Source organism: Penicillium expansum (assembly GCF_000769745.1).
Source record: "Penicillium expansum strain MD-8 chromosome Unknown contig284, whole genome shotgun sequence".
NCBI classification, from domain to species: Eukaryota; Fungi; Ascomycota; class Eurotiomycetes; order Eurotiales; family Aspergillaceae; genus Penicillium; species Penicillium expansum.
Genome location: NW_015971188.1, coordinates 119,564 through 143,659, shown reverse-complemented (window position 1 = coordinate 143,659; position 24,096 = coordinate 119,564). Strand labels below are relative to the sequence as shown.

Here is a 24,096-nt window from a genome sequence, read left to right as displayed (position 1 = left end):
GATAATCCGAACTTGGCTGTAGATACGCAAGCTTGCAGAGAAATATTTTATTCAATAATGATCCATATTAGTTGTCCCTACCATAACCCGGAACGATAAAAGATGTATACAGCCCCAACGCCGAAGCACGAGATCAAAAGATAGAAAAGCATCAACAATCTGCAACCACGGAAATAGCAGAATTATGAGAAGTCATTAAGGATCGATGATACCTAGATAGGTCTCTTCGTCTGTTTGCGTAACACGTGATTCATCCAGGTGCCATGAATGCTACACAGGGCGCCATCAAGTGACTTGAAGCTCATCATGATCAGGAATCAACTCATACCCACCCTCTGAGGGTAAGACCTTGGCAGCCACAATAACTGCGCCTGCGCAGAAGACACTGAAGCACCAGCTAATAGTGCAAAGGATCCAGGACTGGTCAAGTTTCCAGCCGACGAAGAACCGGTCCTCGTTATCGAATAGATATGCCTATAAACCAAATCATTAGGGAAATTCATCTTAGGGCTGGATATAGAAATATTATCAACCCACCACTATCGACATGCCGGCTGCCTGCACAATGGCAGACAGACCAACCGTCAAACTAAGAACACTCCACCCATTTTCGCGCAGGCGTTTTCCACCACTCAAGATGACCAGGTATGTGACTATGCTTATGCCCTGCAGAACGACAGCGAAGGACATTAAGAACCCGACAGAGCGCCACATGGAGCAAAAGTATCGGTCTTCGCCGTGGCAGTCTTCGCGTTGTGGGAAGCTTTCGCAGGTATTGGTGAGGGAGGAGCAGCGGCGGTGAAGACCGTAGGAGTAATGGTTATCGGGCTATAGGTTCATAGTGTTAGTGGGAGCTTGTTGACGGTGGATAATGGTCGTACCTTTTCGCTATGGTAGCTGACCCATTTTGGAATGACGATCGAGGATATTGTCAAGCCAAATGCTAGATCTTGTCAGTAAATCTGGATGCCTAGATGGGCATTGAAAGCTGCCTACAGGCCATAAATATCGTCAGTGTCCCGATGTAGACTATTGTCTTTGTAAGGAATCCTGTGTAGTTCCGATCGGTGCCTCGCGGCACTAGGTGGAAGTCCATCGCTGCGGGGATGCGATGGCGTGGGATGTTCACGATGTTTGGTGCCAGCCCTGCACATTGAGTGTAGAGCAGCGATAATTTGAAAGAAGTCTTAATAGACTCCAAGCAAGACACAGGAAATAGAAACGATGCGGGCAAGGGAAGGGATAGATGTACTAGACTGGTGGGCTAATCGGGGGTCAGATAAGAGAACAGGGGGGGTCACGCGGCTCGAGTTTTAAAGAGTTTAAGGAGTTTAGGGAGTTTAGGAGGGAATGTATCAGGTAGATAACAAAGGATTATATCGTTTGGTCGCAATAAATCGCTCTGTGCAACCCATCTGAAGGTATCAGAATTGTTGTGTTATTTCCCCGCAGACAATCAAAGGCCAAAGGCCAAGTAGGCCAAGTAGGCCAAGCCGATTGACGTCAATGCGCACGGCACTATCGTGACATCTAATCCAATCACACACCTCCATGCTGCATCAGTAATGTATAACATATGGTAAAGACATGAGCTATGACTTATTTTTCATGTTCAAAGAATGTACAAAACTACCAATATTCTACGATATAGATCACAAGGCACTTTCAAGGTCATCGGGGGCAATGTCCACGGGTCTCGGTGACAGCCCTTTGGAACAAACATCATCATTAGAACTAAGAGCAAGATACAGTCATAATGTACACGACGGCATGTGCCATAAACAAAAGAGATCATGACGCAAGAGACCGACCCGAATGAATACATGCGGATCTAAAGGAAGCATCAAGATGACCACCAGGAAACAGAAAAACGCCAGCCAAATACATGCCGTAGAAAAAAAACAAAGAATTACGCCAGGAATTGTCACTTGTCATTGCACTTGCACTTTATTCCGGACGCTTTTGTTGAAGCATAGCGCGGAAATCGTCGTTGCTCTTTTTCGGTTTGCTCTCGCCGTCAGGCGTCGTGTCCATTTTGTCACTGGCCGGATTAGCGGCAGATGGTTTCTGACCAGAAGGTGCGATCTGTCGTTTCATCCCAAGACCACTCTTTCGAGCGCCAGGCTGCTGCGGGCGTCTAATCGGCCCAGTGGGTTGTAGGTTCGTCTTCTTCGTTTTGTTCTCTTGCTTGACGGATTGCCCCCGGTCCGCTTTGATTTCCGGTTGCGAATTCATCATCTCTCGAACTGTGCCAATATGGAGCGGGCGTCCAGCAATGATCTCCTTTCCTTCGAGTGCCAACGCAGCTTTGCCGGCATCCTGAATATCAACATATTCCACAATAGCACCTTGGTGTTCTGGGCGCAAATTGATCGCGACTAAACGACCATAAGGCTCGACAAGGGCACGGATACGGGCTTGATTGACAGTATCGGGGACGTTCATCAAAGCAAGTGTGCGCTGTGCATGCTCACCAACCGGGACTTCAAGACCACGGATACCGTAGTCCGCCGGGTGTGATGCAACTCGGGAGATGACGACTTGGTTTCCACGCCGAGTGTCGGTGGTAGCAATTTCAACACGCAGAGAACGTGATCTGAACACTTGTTCATTCATTGCGACAGCGTCCTTAGCAGCCTCCTTGGTAGTGAACGTAACAAAGCCGAATCCCTTACTACCACCATTAATCTTTCTGTCAATCACGACCTTTTCGATTTCACCGAATTTGGAAAACAGCTCTTTCAGATCTTTTTCACCGGCGTCCCAGGCAATGTTTGAGACATAAATTTCTCGCCCTTCGTATCTGGGACCACTGCGGGCTGTTTTTTGTCCGGGATCGGATATCTTAACACTGAGCCTGGTACCATCTTCGAATCGCATTCCATGAAGCTCTGTCGCATGGTGGGCAGCACTGGAGGTATCCATCTGCAAGTAGGAGAAGCGTCTGGAAGTGTCAAACTTGAGAGACGGCATACGAACTTCGAGTACTTCGCCATACTGCTAAAGTTAGCGATGTCACAAAGGCTAGGGCGAAACACTTACCTTGCTGAAAAGGTTTCTGAGGTAGTCCTCGTCCGCAGTCGGCGGGTAATTGGTGATCCAGAGTGTCGTCTGTGACCCAATTTGCACGTCGATGACATTATCAGTGTCGTTGAAGCGCTTTTGATCGCGAGTGAGGGCGGCAAGAGCATCTTCCTTGGTTTCGAACTCAATGACTGCAACTTCAGAGTTTTTCTCGTCTCGACGGAGCATTTTGATAGTGTTGATGGTACCAATCTGTTTGGTCAGCTAAGTCGTCCCGATAATAATAAGGATAAGGCACTTACATGACGGAAGAATTGGCGGACCTGACGCTCAGTGGTGCCTTTAGGCAAGTTCGTGGCGATAACGGTCGCATTCTCTCGATCCCGTGAAGGAGGAGCGGGAACCTCGGCCAGTGCCTCTTCGTTGCGGACCTTTTTGGTTTCCGGCATCTCGTCTTTGACGTCTTCGCGTTTTCTCTTTTCAGGCGAAGGGACTGCCTCCACTGCAGCCTCCCATTGCTGTTGCTGTTGCTGCTGCTGCTGTGCTGCAGCTGCCTCTCGCGCTTCCCTCTCTCTCCGGGCAGTGACGGCTCGCATTGCTTTCCGGGTCTCAATCACGGCCAGCTGGAGCTCATCTGAGTCCTCGTAGTCCTCGCAATGTGTAACATATGTCTGGACAATCTTGTCAGGCCAATCCAGATCTGTTCTCTTGATCGCTTGCTTGAGCACGGCAGTAGCAAAGCTTGGGTTGGGGGTTCGGCGGGCCGCGTCAACTGTTGCCTCGCCTTGCACAAATTTACTCCAGCAAATTAACTCCCATTCGTAGTAGGCGAGCCAGAACTCATAGCTACTGCCACGACGAGCCACCAAGCCCTTGAAGGTCTCTCGTGCGCTGTCCCAGCTGCCGCTCTCACTGAGGAAACGGATGTAAATTCGTTCCAGACGGAAAAGAGGATCGCCCTGATACGCCGGGCCGTACTTCTTTTCGCCCAGTTCTTGCACGCTTTCGATTGCCGAGCGAATTCCAACTTCGGCGACATCAAGATCTTCGTCGGTCGAGTCAGACAAAAAGGCGCGCCGGCGAAGGTAGCTGCACCAGGTGACGTGAACCTTCAAGACTTCCTCCAAACCACCAGCATCAAGCAGTCCAGTGCTAGTCGCTTTGTGCTTAATGCTCGAAATCTTGTTAAACGACTGGCTCTCTCTTTCAGAGCTTAGAAGATACTGGGACCACAGGTTTCCAGACCATGGACAATGACGCGTGGCACGGTCTAGGGTGGAGATTGTCGTGGTAGAGGCGCGGCGATGAAGAGATTCACCGATCAAAAACATGACATAGTCTTCCCAAATCGACACATCGGTCGGGAAGTGAAGAACGGCGCGCTGGTAGATGGCATTCACCAAGTCGAAGCTGAAATCTCCTCGTTTCCGGCGATTGCGCGTCAATTCCCAATCAATGTACTCGGAGTAAATTGTCCATTCGAGAGTACGATCGCCAGACTCTTGCGCCTTGGCCAGGCGGTGTTCGAATTCCTCTCGTGCGTTGTAGAGAGCCTTTGGCTCAGCTGCGCGGGCGACAGTCTCAGACATGATGTCCTCATACTTGCTGTTGCAATAAGTTGAAATAAAGCTTGAAAACTTTTGGAAAGTCTGGTCCCAGGTAGCGTGGGGAGTTTGCAGACGATGGCCATAAAGTCCATGAAGATGGTTGATCTTTTCCTGGGAAGGTGCGCGAGCAATGTCCTGAGCATAGAGATCTAGAAGGCGATCCCAGACCAAGTGGCTGTTGTTGATTCTCCATTTGGTAGCGTCTGCACCCCGCTGCCACACCTCCACGACCGAATCCCATGTGAACACCTCGCGCCCAACCATGCGATCCTCTTCAGTCCACTGGGAACTGGCTTCGCCATGGGCGGAATTGTAGAGATAAAGCACCCATTCGCCGTAGATATTCCATAATTTTGTGCTGCCAAACTCCTCTTCGACGGATCGCTGGCAGAGCTCTAGAACAGCAATGCGCCCGTCGACATCTTGAGCTAACATGCTCTCGTCTTGAATCCATTCGGCCCAAAGGTCTTCTCCCATGGCGAAAAGTTTGTCCATTTCTTCACGCGCCGTTTTCAAATCGTTGAGTAGATCATAGCGTCGCGGGTCGCCGTGGACATCTGGGTTATTCGGTGGGTAGACGTGGTTGACAAATCCTGCATGCAGCAATCCGATAAACTGCACGTGCGCGTCATGCGTGTGGGGGTTGATCGAGATTTGATGAAAAAGGTCGGTCGCCAATCGTTGCGCATCCGGGTCGAGCGAAGTCGCGGCGTAGGTCCTTTTCGCGGGCCCGTCGCGCCCATCCGACATGGCGAGCTCGAAAGAAATTCGAGAGGTTGGGGTGTTGTGAGTGATAGAGTTGACATGTGGGTGAATAGTAGATGGGGATAACTGGTGCTCGTAGGATTCAGTACTCCGGAGCATGCTTGTTGGCGTTGGACGTTGTGGTTGGTGGTGCTGCATCGAGGCGAGATCCGCCAAAGTGTCCATTCCCGGCGTGGATGGTTGTCTTGAGGGTACTTCAGTCGGAGAAGTCCCATTTCCTCCACTGGGTCCTGGCGAAGATTCTCCGGTTGGAGCATACACCTGCTGTGCAAGAGGCGAAGAAGTATTGCCCTTTCGTCTGGAGCCTGTCCGAGTTCTCTCGATAGCTTTGTGGGGGGATGGCCCTGCAGAGGTGGCCGGTGCGTTGTTCGACGTAGGACCAGACACGGGCGTGGAATTTCCAGACTTGGGATTCGAGTCCGGCGAAAGAAGAGAATTGATATCCATGTTTGGATAGAGCTTTGGGAAGAACGATGGGATGCCGGGAATTGTCGTAATGGATGCCCAGGTGCTTTTCAAGCAGAGGTCCAGATCATACGACAGTCTTGATGTACCTCAACACGTCCATTCCTGCATCGGCTAATCGTATCCCAGAAACCCCCTCGTTGTTGTTCCTGCAGATGACGTAGATTTACACTTGCGCAGCTGCTTGTGACGGGTGGCTAAGAATCTAAAGGAATGCCTGAAAGAAACGAAAGTTGTTTAATCGAGAGGTCAAGCTGAAATCTCAGATATCTCAGGTATTGGAAACGGATAGAAACGACAGGCTGGTGGCCTGGGAAGGGAAGGGAGGGATGAACGAAGACGAAAAAGAGAGAGAAGAACTGAAAGAGGGAAAGATGAGGGCTAGTGGATACTGTGGAGATGGTTGGGAAGAAGAAACAGTAATGTCGCAAGAATGAGATGCGATTATGACCATCAAAGATACGAGATCATCTCCATCTGTATATAAGCCTGTTCTTGCTCTATAAACTCGTGCAGTCGCAAGTCGCATCTCTTGAAGCTATTCTGATCGATCAACTTCAAGGTGCCTCAGGCTCCGGTATTCCGCACAGACCACAAGTGCAGGGAACTTTCCACCTTTTTTCCCGACGTGAACTTCTGACAACAACATCCCAACAGCCACAATGGTCTATCGCTCAGGGCAATTGGTCCGGACTGGTATGTTATCTCTTTATACATCATATACTTGGCCTGTATACTGACTGACTTCCCGCCTTTAGCTGCCCGGACCGTCTCCTTCGTCCCTCGCCGAACATTGACCTCGACGGCCATCCGTTACGCTTTGAACGATGGCGAAAGTAAAAAGCCGACCGGTTTGTTTTCATCCTTGAAAAACATGTTTTCAGGGGGATCCAGTCAAAAACCCAAAGTCGCCCACCGACCCTCGGCCCCTAAGAAGGAAGAAGGTGGTTTAGGAACCTCTATCTTCGGATCAGACTTCACCGCACCAACAACCGGTCCCATGCCATCCCGGCCAAAGGGGGAACAACAAAAAGAAGGCATCTCCGGAAAGCTGGAGGACCGCGACTTGAGTCGTTTACAAGTGGGATTGGGTCCCGACCCCAAGGCCCAGCTGCGATGGGAAAGGAAGATGGCCGTCCGCGAGGTCCGGAAACGAGGCCGTGTGCCGACAAAGGTGCAAATTAAGCGCACAGAGCGCGAATCTCTTTCCAAATCTCACTGGATCAAGACGTCACTGAAGAAGCTGGGTCCTCTGGCTCGCCAAATCGCCGGCAAGAATATCGACGAAGCCATCCTCCAGATGCGCTTCAGCAACAAAAAGGCCGCCAAGGACGTACTGGAACATCTGGAACACGCAAAGAACGTCGCCATTGTCCGTGCCGGCATGGGCCTTGGGGCCTCTAACTCCGAGCCATCGAAACCCATTACTGTCATACTGAAGACAGGGGAGCGACAGAAGATTGCCAACCCCACCGACATCTACATCCAAGAGGCCTGGGTCAACCGCGGTCCCTATGGATATGAGATGGATCACCGCGCCCGTGGTCAGATCAACCGTATGCGCCCCCCTACCACAAGTCTCTCAGTCCTACTGAAGGAAGAGAAGACTCGTATCCGCGAGTGGGAGGACCGGGAGGCCAAGGCCCAGCGCGAGCGCAGGTCTCAGCTCTGGACACAACTGCCCGATCGCAAGATCTCTGCGCAGAACCAGTACTACAGCTGGTGATCGATGTTTTGGCGTTTGTATTATTTATATCTAGATCTTTCGCGTGGACAGTGGTTTTTCATTAGCCGATTGGAGGCGACAATTGCATTTGTGAGAAGTCGCTCTCATCTTTCTTGAGTAAGAGCGACTCATGTACAATACTGAATCAATTTCTTGGGTATCAAACCATTGAGACCGGCTGTACCTCTTCTAATATTCAAATGTTTATCAAACCCAGCAGCCATTTCAGATATAAACCTATTGCAGTCCTCGAAATCGATTTGAGCCCTACAATGACTGTGACTCTGGCTGCGACGGGTCCCCCTTTTCCACCGAAATGAGCACAGGAATCACTGCACCAGTCGCCAAGGCAAAGCGGCGATGTCCCACAACTTCCAGAATGCTAGTGATCGCACCTGAGTGAGCCGTTAATGAAATGTATGTACTCTCATCGTGGGCAAATATATCATTCAAAAGACAGCGAAGCCGATCATTGCGATGCTCGTTCGACTCGCGGACCTTGGCATCCCACAACTTGTCTTCCTCGGAGAATTCTGCTTCGAAGCGGTACTCCGGGTACTCTTCTGCTATTTCCGAGGCCGTTGAGCGACGGTCACAGGTGTGCTGACCCATCGTTTCCCGGAGCAGCTAGTGGGGTTAAATATTGCACGGTGTTTAGTAGGAATCAAACACACCTCTTTAATGGTCGGCTTAAAAGGATCCGTACCAGGGATTGCAAGTCCTTGAAATGTAATCTGCGCCGTTTCAAGGCACCGGTTCAGGGGGCTCACGTAGTAGGACTCGGGTGACGGGATGCCAGCCTTGATCTGCTCCCCCCAAGCTGCATGTGCAGCTTGTGCCTGGCGTCTGCCCTGTTCAGTAAGACGAGCATCAACCCAGTTGCCGTCCTCGTCTCCATCTTGGAGTGACCAGTAATCCTAGAGGTTTGATTGGCGTTTAGTTCATGGAGGAAATGCTCAACCACTTACATCCCACTTCTTGGTGCCATACTTGCGCTCAGCAACGTTGTGGACGCCCTCGCCATGGCGTCCGAGAAATAGGACTTTGAATGTCTTAGTCTCACTGGCATTCAGGCGTTGAATGTGGGCGTCAAAACGACGCCACTGGCTCTCAGCCTGTTCGCTTCCAAGGTGTTCATCGTAGTATTTTTCGATGAGTCCGAAGTTTGATTTCACCTTTCCAGATCATCAGACAACTGTTTGATGGCTTTGACAATGATATTGGGGTCTCTTACATAGTCGAAGGTGTCGGGGTCAGTGGCGGGGTCATCTTGAAGGAAATACCCTGTAACTGTAGTGAAGCGTAACAGGGGCGGGGAGTTCATAGTTTTGGGGTTGGAGCAAAGTACGAGTGGTGGTCTGAGCCGTAAGAGAACAAGGAAAAAGGGTAGGTTGGCGCGGGATTAGGGAGATTTAGGGCTGAGGTGGTGGGGAGGGCAAAAGATGCAACCTGAATTGTTCACTATTTAGGTCATTTTTGGAAATAACCGCGATAGGCTGATCATTAGGAATGCAAGATTTTAAACTAATTTATATTATTTATGCATATTGAAGCCCTTCCATTGGCAGCTCAAAGAAACAAGAGTTGCCTATACTTACAGTAGACATAGTCGGCACAAGGCTCTATCATGGCCTAACAGAGGCAGATAATGAGAAAGAGAGAGAGAGGAAACAATGACAGTCAGAATTTCAATGGGAAATATATACCTACATATTTAGTTCGTCAACAATTTACATCTAGTCCTAGAGGAGGAGGAACGCTGGAATAAAGGCCTCATCGTCCAGGTAAACAGCTATCCAGGTTTGGTATGAATGCTCAACCCCAGTTATCTACCAACTACCATTACCTTTGATGTTTATAAAGGCGCACTTGCCACGTTGGTTGTTGCTGTCGTAGCCACATCTAGTTGTATGCGCGTCTCTTGGATTATTACTATGAATGAAAAGGTTCCAGTGGATAGCAAATGCAAATTAATTCATCTTATTTCATCAGCAGGGACTACTTGTGACAATAGATGTCACCTATGTATGCCCTTTGCAATTGAATATCGTTAAAAGCCAGCTCGGCCAGTTATCAAAAGTTCATCCATCCAGTCCCGAGCGCGATCGCGTTAATTCGAGAACAAACGAGGCATTCATAGACACCAAGCGTTCCGCAGTCCGCCTATATATAAGCCCTTCCTCACAGACACGATGTGTCGGCCGAACAGAGACAGACATTTGTAGACCACGCCCTCAGATTCAGACGCCAGAGACAATGATGATTGCCAGGCACCAGCAAATGCCAAGGCAGCACTGGAAACCAGGCAGCCAACGCTTTCAACAACGGGAGGAACAAGGGGACCTTTTCTGCTGATGGGCAGTGGCCGATTCTCGAGGTTATCCGGTAATTCGTTTCTAGAGATATCTGGTGATCCACGCCGAGCCGGTGAGACCAGTAGATCCTTTGGTACCGACTGCAAGCCAGAGAGTATTGCGAGTTGCTTGGAAAGTCCTTCTGAGACTCTCCTGTGATCTGGCCCAGGCACCTGGATTCCAGAGTTGCGCGTGAGCGACGTGGAATGGCGCATTCCAAGGTTTCCAGCAACAGTACCTGGCACCAGGAACATTTCCATGGTGCGGGTAGACCTTGTTCGCTGCATATCCAGACCCGAAGAGCGACAGACGCCGGTAGTTGGATGGTTAGCGGAGGATGTCACCTGGACGTCCGTCCTCTCTGAACATACAACATCAACCGACGAGGTCGAAGCGCGCCAGCGCAAGCTCGAGCTGCCATTTGGCAGCCTAGCTGCGTGAACCGGCCGAGATGTACTGGAACTGCATGTATCGTGGGGTTGTCCATTTCCTGCGTTCTTTGAGATCCTCTCTTGTGTGTAGAGTTTCTCGTGTCCCGCGGATGAGTTGTTTGCGATGTTCTGGCCAGATTGGAGTGCGCTGTGCCCTGCAGCCTGAGCCTTCGCGGTGTTTCTGTTGGACGGTAGAACGTTGTTTTGATTCGACATGCTCTTGGAATCTGGCTCGCCAGATAGTAGAATAATGTCGTGTCCTGGCGGCGTACTTTTTCGAGTATTCGTCCGGATAATCTGCTTGGCGATTGGTACCACAACAGGCAATCCCACTGATGGGTCGATCCCAGATGAGCTGCGTGTTGGTTTCCTGATCGCCTGGATGGTTTGAAGCGCTTGAGGTGAGTTGAATGATGTGTCTTGACCCGGCGAGTCCGAGTAACGCGCCTCTGGGATGGGAACTTGGAGCATCGGTTGGTTCGACCTTTGTTGGGGTGCGGCATTCATCGGAACATCGCTGGCAGCGGCACGAGCAGCAGCCTTCTCCAGGCAGTTGCACTACTCGAACGTTAGCGTGCTCAAATGTTCAAAGTGAATGGAAAACTTACTCGCTTGTGCTGCTTCTTGTGCTTCTCACAAGCACCGTACTTCCGAGCCTTGATGTAGTTCTCCTTCTGTGCCTGAGAGCGAGGCTTTTGTTTCTTTGGCACATTGGCTGCGGCGTTCATGTTCAAGTCGAGAACCATCTCCATGCCCCCTGGAGGAGGTGCCTCGGAGATAGACGTGTTCTCTAGGCTAGGACGCGGAGAGATGCTCCCGCGAACGTATTCTGACCAGCTTGGTGATGAGAAGCTGGTGTTGGAGTCTGAGGACATATCCAAGTCAAGAGCAGTCGCATCACAAAGCCGCTGCAGGTGCAGCGCTATCGCTGCCTCACGGCGCTTCTCCTTGATAGTAGCAACTCGCGGGTCGGCGGCAGCCTGTGCCTCAACCAGGTTCCGGAATGTGTTGTTGCTGTCGTATGGGTTGTATCCCAAGAACGCAGCACCATCGAACAAAGGAGCAGCCGGGTCCTGCATGAAACCTCCATTCATTCCCATAAAATCTTGTTGTGGGAGATCATAATTGATCATATCGAAGGAGGATTCCATGAAATTAGACGGCGAGTTGAACATCCCATCTGCCTCATAAGGCAGAGCCAGGTCCTGAGGTGAGACAGTGGTGGCAGTCGACTGGTCGTCGTAGCCTGAAGGGAGATCGAGGAATTGATCGAAGTCAACCCATTCATTGAGATTTGTCGCATCCATATCAGAGAAGAATTGATCCGCAACAAAAGCCATTGTAAAATCAAATCAAACGTAGAGTGGGTATCACTAGGGGTATCTATTTATGAAAAGATGAGGAACAAGGAACAAGGAACACAAGTCAAAGAGAGAGGAAGCCGTTTAGTTAGGCCAAAAGGATCCTGAGGCAGTAGGAAACTAGGATATGGAGGAGGTCGTGGAGAAGGACAAGAAATGGCTTCCGGGGAAGGTGAAGAACCTAAGACTTGAGGCAGCCGTTGATTCTATGTATGCTCTGCCTCTCTTAGTCCGCCATTCCTCTTCGGGGTCCCCGACTTGACGCTAATCCGTTTTGGGACCCCGACACCCCGCTTGATCGCTCTAAGCCGCAGTATGACTCAGTGCATATACTCCGGGGGTACTTCTAAAGCCATACATTCTACTACGTAATGCTAGGTACCTACAAAGTACCTTTTACGAGAAGAAAATTCCATCTCCTATTGGCCTCTTTCTGATGCTCTATGTAAATAAATCATACATTACAACATAGATCGGTAAAGTCCCTTACGATGCAGAGATATATATATATATGGAGTAACCCTTTTTTCGAATTGCTCAAGATTAAGAGGCTGTGTTGCACAGCCCGGCTAGATTTGTACTAAAGCACACGGGGGTAATATAGCCGGCACGTCATATCTACAAACTCGACATAGATCCAAGAAAGCAAGTAAAATGTATCATTACATCTCTGGGAAATATGAAAATAATGAACACTCTCGATCAATCTCGATCAATCTCGATCAATTGACTTTAAGCCACAGTTTTTTAAGGGTCTTGTTGACCCACTGTGTTATGACACAGTTTTTCTCGGAGCTTCGGCGAAGATTCTTTTTATTAAAAAACAGAAAAGCTTTATTTCTTAGCACTAGTCTATTTCATATACACAGACCAACCTTTGATCTGGGATAAGATGAACTGCATTAGGGCATCAAGATATAAAAAAGATCTTCCGCCATGTTGACCGACAAAGCTTGGCTGATATAGGACCAGTGCCCTCCGGGGCTAGAAGAACCAGCTTAGGTAAGGTCTAGAACTCCCGTAATCCACCTGGGCATCGATGTCCCTAAACGACGATTGAAAATCTTGGCTTTTCCGGATCTCATTGATCTTCCTGCTTATCATTGTTGATGCTAAATCACTTAACATCTTTCACTTTTGGTTTCTTCACTTCTTCTACCCCTGACAAGCAAATCTACCCCTCCATCCCCCCCTCCCCCCACTGACAAACAGCTGTCCAGCTCCACTCTCGGTTCTATTGTGGGGAGGGTCGAGACTGATCAACTGATTGGCGCCTGGCAAATGTTTCGAGAGAAAAAATAGAAAAAAAGCCCCTAACCACGGTCTGTACAGTCAGCAGCCCCGGACCGCTGAACCGTCTGGAAAATCAATCACGTCACGTTGTCATTCTTCCCGACCATGGCCGCTGCATTTGACGAGGAAGACCTCGCTATCCCCCTCCCGTCCGACCGTGATCGTCCGCGTGAACGTGCGAGGCCTCCCGCTTCCAACCCCTCCGCCATGGCAATGCCCCCGCCCTCGAAGCCGACCGGCAAGGTCGAGGAATCGTTGCAGTCACCGTCGACTACCCGAGATATGCAACGCCTCGACCAATACCAGACTGTAAGGGTCTTGGGTGAGGGTTCCTTTGGCAAGGTAAAACTTGCCATTCACCAGCCTAGTGGACGTCAAGTTGCGCTGAAGATCATCCCACGACGCAAGCTACTCTCCCGAGACATGGTTGGGCGTGTGGAACGAGAAATCCAGTACTTGCAATTGCTACGACACCCTCACATCATTAAATTGTACAATTTCGACCCATAATGCAATTGGAGTTTCAGTTGGCTGACCAATTATATTTTAGGTATACGGTGATTGCAACCAAGTCCGATATTGTGATGGTGCTGGAGTATGGAGAGCGAGAGTTGTTTGATTATCTCGTGACAAAGGGAAGATGCGGTGACGACGAAGCCCGGAAATTCTTCCAACAAATCATTTGTGCTGTAGAATACTGCCACCGACACAAGATTGTACACCGTGACCTGAAGCCAGAGAACCTGCTCATCGACAACCAGAAGAACGTGAAGATTGCCGATTTCGGTTTGAGTAATATTATGACAGATGGTAACTTCCTCAAGACCAGCTGCGGTAGCCCGAACTACGCAGCTCCAGAGGTCATCTCCGGAAAGCTCTACGCCGGCCCCGAGGTGGATGTGTGGAGTTGTGGTGTCATTCTATATGTGTTGTTGGTCGGCCGATTGCCTTTCGATGATGATTACATTCCAGCCCTTTTCAAGAAGATCGCAGCTGGCACCTTCCACATACCTGGATATATCTCATCTGGGGCAGCTCGCTTGATCCGGGCAATGCTCCAAGTTCACCCCGTGCACCGCATTACAATCCCCGAGATCAGAATGGACCCATGGTTTACCAAAAATCTCCCCCAGTACCTGGAACCGCCGCGAGAGGAGTTCATCGCCCCGGGGGCGGACTCGAAGAAGGTTGATGCTGCAAAGCTTGACATGGCAAAGCCTCCACCAGTCCAGCATAAAATCCATCGAATTGCAGTTTCCAAGCTCGAACGAAGCATGGGATATGGACGCGAGGATATCGAAGAGGCATTGAGACATCCAGAACCCAGCGCGATCAAGGATGCCTTCTCCATCGTCGTTGAGAACGAGATGATGCAAACCAATTGTAAGACCTAAACTCCCTAATCAACTTACCTCTCTGCTAACGACAACAGCACCCACGGAAGATAATTTGTTAGCACAAAATGTTCAGAAAGGAGCCGCGCCTTCATCTGCGGATCGGACCCCTGCGCCTCGTCATCAAGGGTCCCCTGCCCCCACCACGAACAGGACCGCTAGTGCATCGCGCCGGAGGGCCTCGGAGGATCCACAGCAATCAGAATCCGAGGAAGAACCCCGTGTTAGCCACGTCCGGATTCTCCCTACTAGCCTGCCATATGTTCACGACCAACTTATGGAACAACGTGAGCGAGATAAAAGAGCTCGCAACGAAATGCTCGAGCAGCGTCGCCAAGAAGCCGCCCACCTTGACCCAGAAGGACGTGGATCTGCCTATCGGGACATGTCTGCGGAAGGACAGGCTGCCACGGCCCGTGCATTGAAGCCTCACTCACGTAGTGTCATCGACTTAGACAAGTTGCGATTCGAGCCGCCAACCGGTCAACCGCTCGAAAAACAGCCAAAGCGGAGCCGTAAATGGCAATTTGGTATTCGATCCCGAAACCAGCCATATGAGGCCATGCTGTATCTGTACCGGGCAATTGCTGCTCAGGGTGGATTGTGGGACATTCAACCCGTGGAATCAGGTATGTTTTCCACTTATTTCCCGTTTCGAGCTCATTCTTACATCCTCTAGGCACCAATATCGGCCCCGATGCAACCCCCTCACCTGATAAACCCAAACCCTTGCAGAGCAAATACCCCGACCTCCCATCCGACTACTACATTCCGAAGGACCCATGGTTCATTCGCGCACGTCTGCTGAAAGAAGGCATCAACGCCCCTGGGTCCTCCACTAGTGTTTACAATAGCCGCAGCGATCTCGAAGAACTGCGCCGCCGCTTCAACATCTCGGGGATCTCTGCCCCAACAGAAGACAGGGGCAGAGACCTCCAGTCTTCTGTACCTGACAGCGGTCTCGCGAGCGGGGCGTCTTCGGCTAATGGACCAAGCGGACTCCCGCACATCACTTACGGTGTCTGGGTCTTCCTTGACATCCAGCTATACCAACTCGAAGAAAACAACTACATGGTTGACTTCAAATGCGATGGCTACCAGAATGTGATCCGCGCCAACGGTGACACTGAATGGCATCCCATCAGCAAGCGCCTCAAGAACAAGGAGAAGGAGGTGAACAGCCCATACCCCTTCCTTGATGTGGCGTCTGATCTCGTGGCCCAGCTGGCTGTGGCAAGCTAGACCAGTCTGTTTATCTGAGATCGGAATTTGGCTTTTGTTCATACAAAAACTACCATGATAATTATTTTACATTAATCTTTTATTCATATTGCTTGGGTGGTTGCATAGGAGCTTTCTGTTTCTGCTGCATTTGGGTTTCTTTCCAGCAAGCGAGTCGTATTGTTGCGGGTTTCATCTACATTATACGGGAGTATGTGTCTGATCTTTTTTTTTTCTTCTTTTTTTCTTTTTCCCATTCGCATGCAAATATTCATTCAATTAACTTTTCCCTGTTTGGCTGAGTGCATGAATACAATAGGTACCTACATGTAGTCTTTTGATGAAACTGAAAATGGGATTTGAGATCCTATATTTACGAATGTCGTTGAAATAGCCTTAACCGGCCGAGGCCACTCCCATGGATCAACATAGCATTACCTGATGTTTATCATTTATCTGCATTTAATCAAGACAGCTAGTTACTGAACAAGTCTCACAAGGCAATTCAATTGAACCAATCGTATTGAGTACAGTGCTATCAAAGTCTACATAGCCATATCTGTTGAATCCACCAAAACTTTTGCACTCTCCAACACCGTGGCATTTGCTTGCTTGTTTTTTGGGGGGGCTTTTCTTACTTTTCTCTCGTCAAGTCTTCACGAATCATCAGGGCAGACTTCTTAAAGGTTCGTATCTGAAACCAATTGAACATGGGGGTTGGAATCACCCCTAGGGAGACATGGTCTGATACCAATGTCGACAGGAAGTGAGATTGCCAAATCAGAAGTGAAGGCCAGCAAGGTGAATCCAAATGAGTGTGGCACTGCCATAGATATTTTCGTTCGCAGGCCACAGGCGCAGGCTGCAGGTTATCATAATCGCTTGGTATGGGGAGATCACTCTGACACTTTTTTTGTTGAGGTCTTTTGGCATAATACGCTTTGTGCACCCACACATCAGCCCTCATTCTTCACATTTTCCCCGGCTTCAACTACTCTTCCACAATTCGTTATTTCCCCTTCGCGGCCGCGTAGAGCTGAGGAAGAGAGAAAGTCCTGGAGTGGAGACGTTGGTGATTGTACTTTTTTTCGATCAGTTTGAAGGATTTCATTATTTTTTTTCGTTCGTGAATTGAATTCACCGATCACAAGGCATACCTGAGCCTCGTATCAACGAGTCCATTCAACATTTCGATGAGCTCGGCTTTTCACCTGGGCATTGGAAACATGCTGGCAAAGAAATACTCTGTCAATAGGCTTTTTTTAAAATTTCATTTTCAATCTTTTTTTCGATGTGATCATTGACTGATATCAACGGAACTTGAACTGATAATGAGCACAGACTTGTGCAATCCTCAGAAAGCAGATTGGTGAGTCGATGGATACTTATTTGTCGCCATCTTTGCTGGGCTTCTTAATGGAGCCCTGGCCAGAGACACGGTCGAGGGCTCTAATGTAGACGCGCTCGCTGCGTCGCCGCTGGCTCTCAGACTGGCCGCGGTTGGTCCCTGCCCTGCCGATGTGAGATTGCATCTGCGAGAGGTTGGTTCCAGCCATCTCAATCATAGAAGTGGACTCGGGGTGTCGATCTGGGTAAGGTGTAGTGTTGTTAGTCGCAAATTCGGCGTTAGTCGGCTGAATGGATTCGGCGCGAGCATTGCCGTCACGGGTCTCCTGGGTTTCTCCATCCACATATCCCCCTCCGAAAATTCTCTGCTCTGCCTGATTGTCTTTGATGTCCCCTTCGTTCCTGGGACAGTTCGTCGCAGATCGCTGCCGTAAGGCGGCCTCCTTTACCCATGGCTTGAAATGGGGGAGAATCTCAACATCGGGGAAGCGAACAGTGCTAGCACGCAGGCGTAGGGGGTCCCGGTTTGCAGGTTTAGCGATACGTCCCTTTCGGCCGTTCGAAGGTGCACCTCGCCGAGGGCTGTCTGGTGTACTCGGAGTTTTGGGAATATGATTGAGCTGCTGTTGCGCCCTTTCTTGATTTCGCAGCCTGACCATGTGGTTACGCACCAGTTCGATAATACTGCGGATCTCTTGAAATGTCTTGCCATGACCAACGTGTTGGCGAAGCCAGCCTGGGACTGGGGCGATGATGGCAGTCGGATGCTTACGGCCTGTGGGTCGAGTAGCGACGCACGAAGAGTTGTTGCCCTGATCTTGGGCCTGGTTGACAGAGGCATTAGTCTCCTTTTTGTTGGAGGTCTCGGTGGTGGGTGCGCCTTCGGTTTCACGGCCGACACGCATTTGCTCTCGGCGGCGGAGGATGAGTTCGAAACTCTCTACTCCATTCCAGTTCTCCATTCGGCTCAGTGATTCTAACAGAAGGTCACACTGTGTAAACGGCCATTGGTCTGCACGATACCGAGCACGCTGGTAGTGCTTTCGGCAGTAATGGACCCAGACACCGAGCGGGAATAGCTTGGTAACGGCCTTGTTTCTGCCGAACACGTGCGACACGACCTTTCGGTAGTGCATTCCATCGGGCGAAGGATGCATTCGACATGGAGCAGCAAATTCACATAAGTGCTCCTCGTCGTTGTCGTTGGTATCTTCCTCTTGTTGGTTGACCGGGTGTGTTTCTGGTCCTGGGTCACATTCCTGCACTTGTTGCTGGTGGTGGTGGTGGTATCCGTGCGGGTTGCCGTCAGGTAGAGGATAAGTCTGTCTAGGAGAGTCCCCTGGATGTTCGAGAGCAAGATCACGACCACGACCACGACCACGCTGGGTGTTGCTTGGAGATAGTGTCGGGGAGGAGCTAGGCAGAGTTTGAGGCATCAGGTCATTGATTCCAGGCGGGACATACAACTCCCGAGGAAAGTGATTGAATCCCATAAATGGGCCTTGTGGTAATTCTCGGTATTCAGGAAGGTCAGTGGGTTGGACCGGTCGGCGAGGACTTCTGCTGCGAGTCCGTTCTTGTCCTCGTGCATGGTCAATTGGTTCCAGTCTATCCCGGTATGGGTTTGCGCGATCCGCGGCACTCCTGAGCTGTGCTCCTCGGTTCGGGTCATAAGCAGGGTGTGCTCCATTCACACCGGTGAAACGGGGACCAAGTGGCTGTGCTGTGCTGTATTCGTGGAGAGGACTAGAACTGATTGTGTCCAGAGGTATCAATGGTGAGGTAAGTGGAGGAGACAGGAGCAGCGACAAGGCCGGGTTTCCTTGGTAGATAATTTGACCGGACCTACCAGGGCTAATATTTTGGTTAGCTGACATCCTCGCAGAGCACAGTTCATATATAGTAAAAAAGGAGGGAAGGCAAAGGCAGGAAAGAAAGGTAGGACGATCAATATCATATGTTTGGATGCTAGGAAAATACCAGTGCCAGACGATATATCGTATACTCACGTGGAAACCTGTTGGTTGGCATGGGCAGTGTTGTTAGGCCTGAGTTCTATATGTCAACAACTCTGATCCCAAGAAAAACCCAAAAGATGTCCATATTCAGCAAGTGCTGGGGGAAGAACGAGCAAAGCTCTCAACTTATGAAGCACCGAGTAGGCTGGGGGGATGTTGTGTATACATACATCTTCACGTCCTCCTCAGAGAGGTGGCCTTGATTGCCTGGGATATCAAATTCCTGACCTTCCATGCTGAGTGGAAATTATGATGCGAGAAAAGACAAGGATAGTAGAAGACAGGAAAGTAAGTTCTTAATAACGAACGTACCGAGGTACTGATGCGCTTCAATAGCAAAGCCAGTTGTCGATGATGCACAGCCTATCTGATACTGTGCAGGGCTTCAGGTGTTAGGCGAAAATTGAGGGGGAAACAGTGTGAGCATAGGATAAAGGAAGAAGAGGAGTACTAGAATAGGATGGGCTTTTATAAGTTTGCAGGAAATTGCCTACAATGTTTGTCCTTGATCGAGTTCAGATGGCTTTTCCCCTTTGGTGGATATCACCATGCCGATGTCTACAGCATGAGCTTACGCATCTCGTATGCTCTTTAGTAGCCAGATAGCAGAATGGGACAGCCTAGTCTCTAGAATCGATTTACCGAGTATGAGGGTGGCGTTTATGTCCACAAAGACATAATGTGAGACCTTTTAAATTCAATAGGGAGTATTCGGATTCTAGAAGAGTGTAAAAGTAACCAGGCTGTTGGCTCACGACCTGAGGGTAATATCTCCATATATGACAACATGGTGTGAAGAGACAACCACAGATAGCCAGAGCTGGCAGGAACAAAATCCACCGGAGAAACTGGGAGATCAGCTGCACTTATATAGGCAACGTTGGCGACTACTGTCAGACCACCGAGCAACTACATCAATAAACTTATCAAACATAGTCTCAAGTCTACAGAAGCACCCATCTAGTAAGAGTCAAGGTGTCACTTTGAGTCATCATTGGTTGTTCCTGTTATGTGTGCATGATCAAAGACTATATCCCCCGTAGATCAAATTCATAACGCCGTGCTTGCCGGATATCAAGAGCAATGCAGTCTGAGAACGAAAAATTGGAGAGAATTGAGGAAATATGCCTGCTAACGGCCCAAAATAAACATAGCAGTACATACTCCAGCCATGAATGTGAAAAGAAAATCATTTTACCTAGCGTAGCCCATCGACGCTGGTTGTCTTGGTACGTACTTTCGAACGGCCCCCCGGCCAGGGCTGCACGCCGTAGATCCAATGTCAATCGTACTCAGCTCTCGACTCAGGGCATCCATGCGGCCATTTGCATTTGTATTGCCAGACATGACGGGGTAGCTTGGACTTCCTCCGGTGATTGGCACCTTGTTTGGAATCGGGGGACCTGGGTTGTAGTCATATAGTGGCGAACGAGACCCCGGAGATGGCGAGACAGAGCCTCGAGAAGAGCGGGGTCGCTCAACCGAAGTGGGCGTGCTGTAGGCCCGACTTTGTGCATAGCTATCAGAGCGCTCACGCGCGTAGTCCGGCCGAGGTGGGGTTCGAACCATTGCCCCCGGACTGACGTGCACATGGGTGGGTGTGTACTGGACTGGGCGATCTGACGGATACGTGGTAGTCTCTGTTCTAAATCCAACGCGTGGCGGGCCTGTGCTGCGTGACGAGGGAGTGTCGTTGCCTCTAGAGGTTGGCCGAGGCGAGTGTTTGAAGCGGATGATAACCTCGGGCTTGCGGTTCTTCCTTTCTGGTTCAGGCGCCCATGTATCGGTGGGAAGATGGTCAGAGGGGTCAATCTCACGACCATCATCCCCGATGATTGGGTGATCCAAGTCTCGATGGGGTTCAGTCTTCCCACGAATCACGGCATCTCTAGCTTGCGCAGGCGAGTCGTACGCCGGTGAAGGATCTCGGCCGGGATTCTGAGAAGCATTTGGGTTTAGAGAGATGTACGAGTCGGGAGAGAAAGGGATTGAAGAGCCACCACGGACATCTGAAGAAGAGGGCCGTGGACTGACTGACTTCCGGGTCACAGCCCGCACATCAGGACTGACAGATCCACCTCTGCTAGAAGTGGGCCTTTGTTCAATAGGTCGGGGCGATGTTCGCAGAGGGTAGACAGGAGCATCGTAGTGGACGGGTGCTGATACAGGAACTGGCGCAGGAGACTGGGAAATCATCATTTCATCATCCCAGTGGGTGCTGCGTCTGTGGACTGATCGCTCAAGTGCTACTCTCTCAGATGAGTCTTCCGCTTCATAACCTGCGACGAGACTAGCGGGCATTGCTGGGGAGTTCCCCATTGAAGAAGACTCCTGGTAGCGATCGCGGTGGGACGGGGTAGAAATGGTTGATGGCAGATGGGGGACTGAGGATCGAGTAGATTGGGGTGTGTAATATGAGTAGGGGCGGGGCGATGTTTTCGGGGTGGGCAGCTGTGAGTGCGGCCTTCGTGACCGGTGTGCTGGTGGAGGAGGGGGTGGTCCGTCATCGTCTTCGTCCTCTACTCGTGGTTGCATTCCGGCATACTCTGGGTGGTAATCATGACCATGAGCGGTGATTTGTAGAGGTCGAACTCTGTGTGGATGGTACCTCGGGTCATCCACTGGCCCTAAAGAGGAAGGCATAAAGTCTGAAGCCGGCACCTCGTGTGGATGCGTTGCTCTATATGACGTAGGATCTGGATCGTATCGGGGTTGCTCTATTTGAGCGTAGAGACTTTGACGGGCAGAATTGTATGGCACTTCCTCATGGAGATCTGCCCCATACTGGTTTTGCCTGGCGAGGCGATAGTCTCTCGAAGGTGGCTGATCATACTCAGGATGATTCCGCAGTTGCTGTTGCTGCTGCTGCTGCATTTGTTGTTGTTGTTGTTGCAGTTGTTGTTGCTCCAGCAGTTGTTGCTCCAGCAGTTGTTGTTCCAGCAGTTGTTGTTGTTGCAATTTTTGCTGCTCTAGTTTTTGCTGCTCCAGTTTTTGCTGCTCCAGTTGTTGCTGCTCTAGTTGTTGCTGCTGCAGTCGTTGTTGCTGTTGTTGTTTTTGCAGCAGTTGTTCCTGTTGCCGTTGTAACAGTTGTTGTTGCTGTTCTTGTTCCTGCTGCTGCTGTAGTAAACGCGGGTCATATGGGGTTTCAATAACTTCATTGGAGGCATAAGCCGGTTCATGCGTGATTTGTCTGCGGAGAGGAGCAACAACTGGAGCGTCCCATTCCTGAGTGTAGTTATCAGCACCATCATACCCACCCCGGGAGGGGGGCGGGACAGGAGAAGGTGCGCGATAAGAGGATGGATCGTAAGCAGGCTCCGAATGTCTCGGTGCGTAGGAGACAGTGTCTGGAGCACCAGGTAGGGTGTTTGAATGTTCAAGAATGGCAGGTCTCGACGGGGCCGGGTGGTGAAGTGTAGGCGCAGAGTGATTTTGTTCCAGAGGAGCTGGTCTTGGTGGGGCCCCTGCAGGACCACTGGGCAAGGGTCGTCGTTTGACATCTTTCAATTGTCGGGGACCAGATAAGCCTGTATTGGTTGGAGGACTAGGGACTTTGCCTTGGACCCGGTCAGCGGCTTCTTGTCGGCGTCCAATCAGGACCTCGTCTTGTTGTCTGGTGTCGTAGTACGTCATTTCGATTCTGATATCTCCTGCATATTTCCCACGATATTGAAGTGGGTGCCAGTGATCATTCTGGCTTCCACCTGGAATGATCAAGCTTTGTAAATCAACCCAGGTCTCGCCGATCAGGTCGGTCTTTTTATCGTCATTGAATACGGAGACCTTTAACTTGAAGTAATCGGGGGATTCATGTACGGTAAATCGCAGTTCCGAGTCCCTAAGTAGGTAAGCTTCAATTTCCACATCTATCAAGCCAAAAGCTTACCATCGCGGAGTTTGGCCTCCTCGTAAGTCTGTTTGTGTCTTTTTTGCTTCCTTTCCCAGTCGTGCTGCGGCATATGGATTTTGCTTGCCCATGGTTTTCCGGTTGGGTAGATTCTTAGCTCGGTCGATGATAGCGACCAAGGTACCGATAATGGGGCCATCGACGGAGATGTCAGCGAAGATGCCCGCCGCATGGTTGACCTTGGAGATCTTCGACATTGTCCCAGGATATTGCTAATCACCGGGTATATTGGATATAAACAAAAAAGAGCATTGAGCCAATGTCTAGGGGGAGGGGAAAGAAGAAAAAGAGAAAAGGTACTCTCTAGAATGTCCGATACGGGTATTGGAGGTGGCTGGGGGGTTGTATCAGATCTGAGGAGTTGATTGGTTGTTACCCCTGGCGGTGTCCTTGGATACCAATGGGATACAAACCTTGCATCAAGTCAAAAAGAAACTTGGAAACTTGGAAACTACAAGTTGGTCTCTTATATCGCAGAATACTCCTCATATTCTCCATCTTGACTATATTAATACCCTCATATATATTGCAATATATTGCATGATGCCATGCAAGTCCTCTTTACCCAACCCCAGTCAGGTATTCCACATGCAAGTGGATCGCCCTCAGCTCGATCGGATCCCCAGCCACCTCGGATTCAGAGATTTGCGCATTCCTAGTGGGACAATCGTAAATTGCCGACCATTGGGCGATCCAGACAAGATCGTCATCCCTCTATATTCCGTACGCTTATTTACGAATCCGGTTTCAGCTGCATTGGGGCTTCAATAAGCTGCCAAGCCGTCGCGGCTCCCCCACCTTTAGGGTTAGGGAGCTGCACCACGATGGATCTCCGTTTCCCCCCACTGGATTGCCATAGCGACCACTTACGGTCCTGATCATCATGTATACAATGTGAGTCGGATTCTGGGTGTTCACTTCTTTTTTTGTACTACATGTCATACATAGGCAATATTAGTGAGACTGTCTTGTTCGCCTACTCTGCACACCCCATCCCCTACTGATTCTAGATGCTCTCTATAATTAAAGATGTTGCCTGCTTCACTGCCTCAGTGGGTTAACTGCGCAATTCGTCCCCGCCAGAGTTACTATTATTAACACCATGAGATGGTTAGAAATGGGGAAGCCTACGATGTACAACTTATATCCATCAGATTTCAGTTTCATCTTTAGGCGGGTGAAT

At 50.1% G+C, this 24,096-nt stretch overlaps 8 protein-coding genes across 8 annotated transcripts; 2 read left to right on the top strand and 6 right to left on the bottom strand.

Moving 5' to 3' along the window:
• Positions 1-285: 285 nt before the first annotated feature.
• Positions 286-1,096, bottom strand: PEX2_085370 (uncharacterized protein; the record flags this gene model as incomplete). Its single annotated transcript, XM_016745807.1, has 4 exons — positions 286-474; positions 538-828; positions 882-943; positions 997-1,096. The coding sequence occupies 4 exons, from the start codon at positions 1,094-1,096 to the stop codon at positions 286-288; spliced, it is 642 nt and encodes a 213-aa protein (XP_016602254.1).
• An 851-nt stretch (positions 1,097-1,947) lies between these two features.
• On the bottom strand, positions 1,948-5,843 carry PEX2_085360 (U6 snRNP complex subunit PRP24; the record flags this gene model as incomplete). The annotated part of the gene is made up of 3 exons (XM_016745806.1): positions 1,948-2,997; positions 3,043-3,276; positions 3,327-5,843. The coding sequence occupies 3 exons, from the start codon at positions 5,841-5,843 to the stop codon at positions 1,948-1,950; spliced, it is 3,801 nt and encodes a 1,266-aa protein (XP_016602253.1).
• A 680-nt stretch (positions 5,844-6,523) lies between these two features.
• Positions 6,524-7,587, top strand: PEX2_085350 (mitochondrial 54S ribosomal protein uL22m; the record flags this gene model as incomplete). The annotated part of the gene is made up of 2 exons (XM_016745805.1): positions 6,524-6,557; positions 6,620-7,587. 2 exons carry the CDS (start codon positions 6,524-6,526, stop codon positions 7,585-7,587), a joined length of 1,002 nt encoding a protein of 333 aa, XP_016602252.1.
• A 267-nt stretch (positions 7,588-7,854) lies between these two features.
• PEX2_085340 (histidine phosphatase family protein) lies at positions 7,855-8,911 on the bottom strand (the record flags this gene model as incomplete). The annotated part of the gene is made up of 4 exons (XM_016745804.1): positions 7,855-8,214; positions 8,262-8,504; positions 8,556-8,762; positions 8,822-8,911. The coding sequence occupies 4 exons, from the start codon at positions 8,909-8,911 to the stop codon at positions 7,855-7,857; spliced, it is 900 nt and encodes a 299-aa protein (XP_016602251.1).
• An 810-nt stretch (positions 8,912-9,721) lies between these two features.
• Positions 9,722-11,712, bottom strand: PEX2_085330 (uncharacterized protein; the record flags this gene model as incomplete). The annotated part of the gene is made up of 2 exons (XM_016745803.1): positions 9,722-10,930; positions 10,981-11,712. The coding sequence occupies 2 exons, from the start codon at positions 11,710-11,712 to the stop codon at positions 9,722-9,724; spliced, it is 1,941 nt and encodes a 646-aa protein (XP_016602250.1).
• A 1,419-nt stretch (positions 11,713-13,131) lies between these two features.
• On the top strand, positions 13,132-15,662 carry PEX2_085320 (serine/threonine-protein kinase; the record flags this gene model as incomplete). The annotated part of the gene is made up of 4 exons (XM_016745802.1): positions 13,132-13,517; positions 13,577-14,409; positions 14,459-15,049; positions 15,100-15,662. 4 exons carry the CDS (start codon positions 13,132-13,134, stop codon positions 15,660-15,662), a joined length of 2,373 nt encoding a protein of 790 aa, XP_016602249.1.
• Positions 15,663-17,026: 1,364 nt separating this feature from the next.
• On the bottom strand, positions 17,027-19,241 carry PEX2_085310 (putative pathogenicity factor; the record flags this gene model as incomplete). The annotated part of the gene is made up of 2 exons (XM_016745801.1): positions 17,027-18,842; positions 19,177-19,241. The coding sequence occupies 2 exons, from the start codon at positions 19,239-19,241 to the stop codon at positions 17,027-17,029; spliced, it is 1,881 nt and encodes a 626-aa protein (XP_016602248.1).
• A 959-nt stretch (positions 19,242-20,200) lies between these two features.
• PEX2_085300 (uncharacterized protein) lies at positions 20,201-23,110 on the bottom strand (the record flags this gene model as incomplete). Its single annotated transcript, XM_016745800.1, has 2 exons — positions 20,201-22,844; positions 22,893-23,110. The coding sequence occupies 2 exons, from the start codon at positions 23,108-23,110 to the stop codon at positions 20,201-20,203; spliced, it is 2,862 nt and encodes a 953-aa protein (XP_016602247.1).
• Positions 23,111-24,096: the final 986 nt, after the last annotated feature.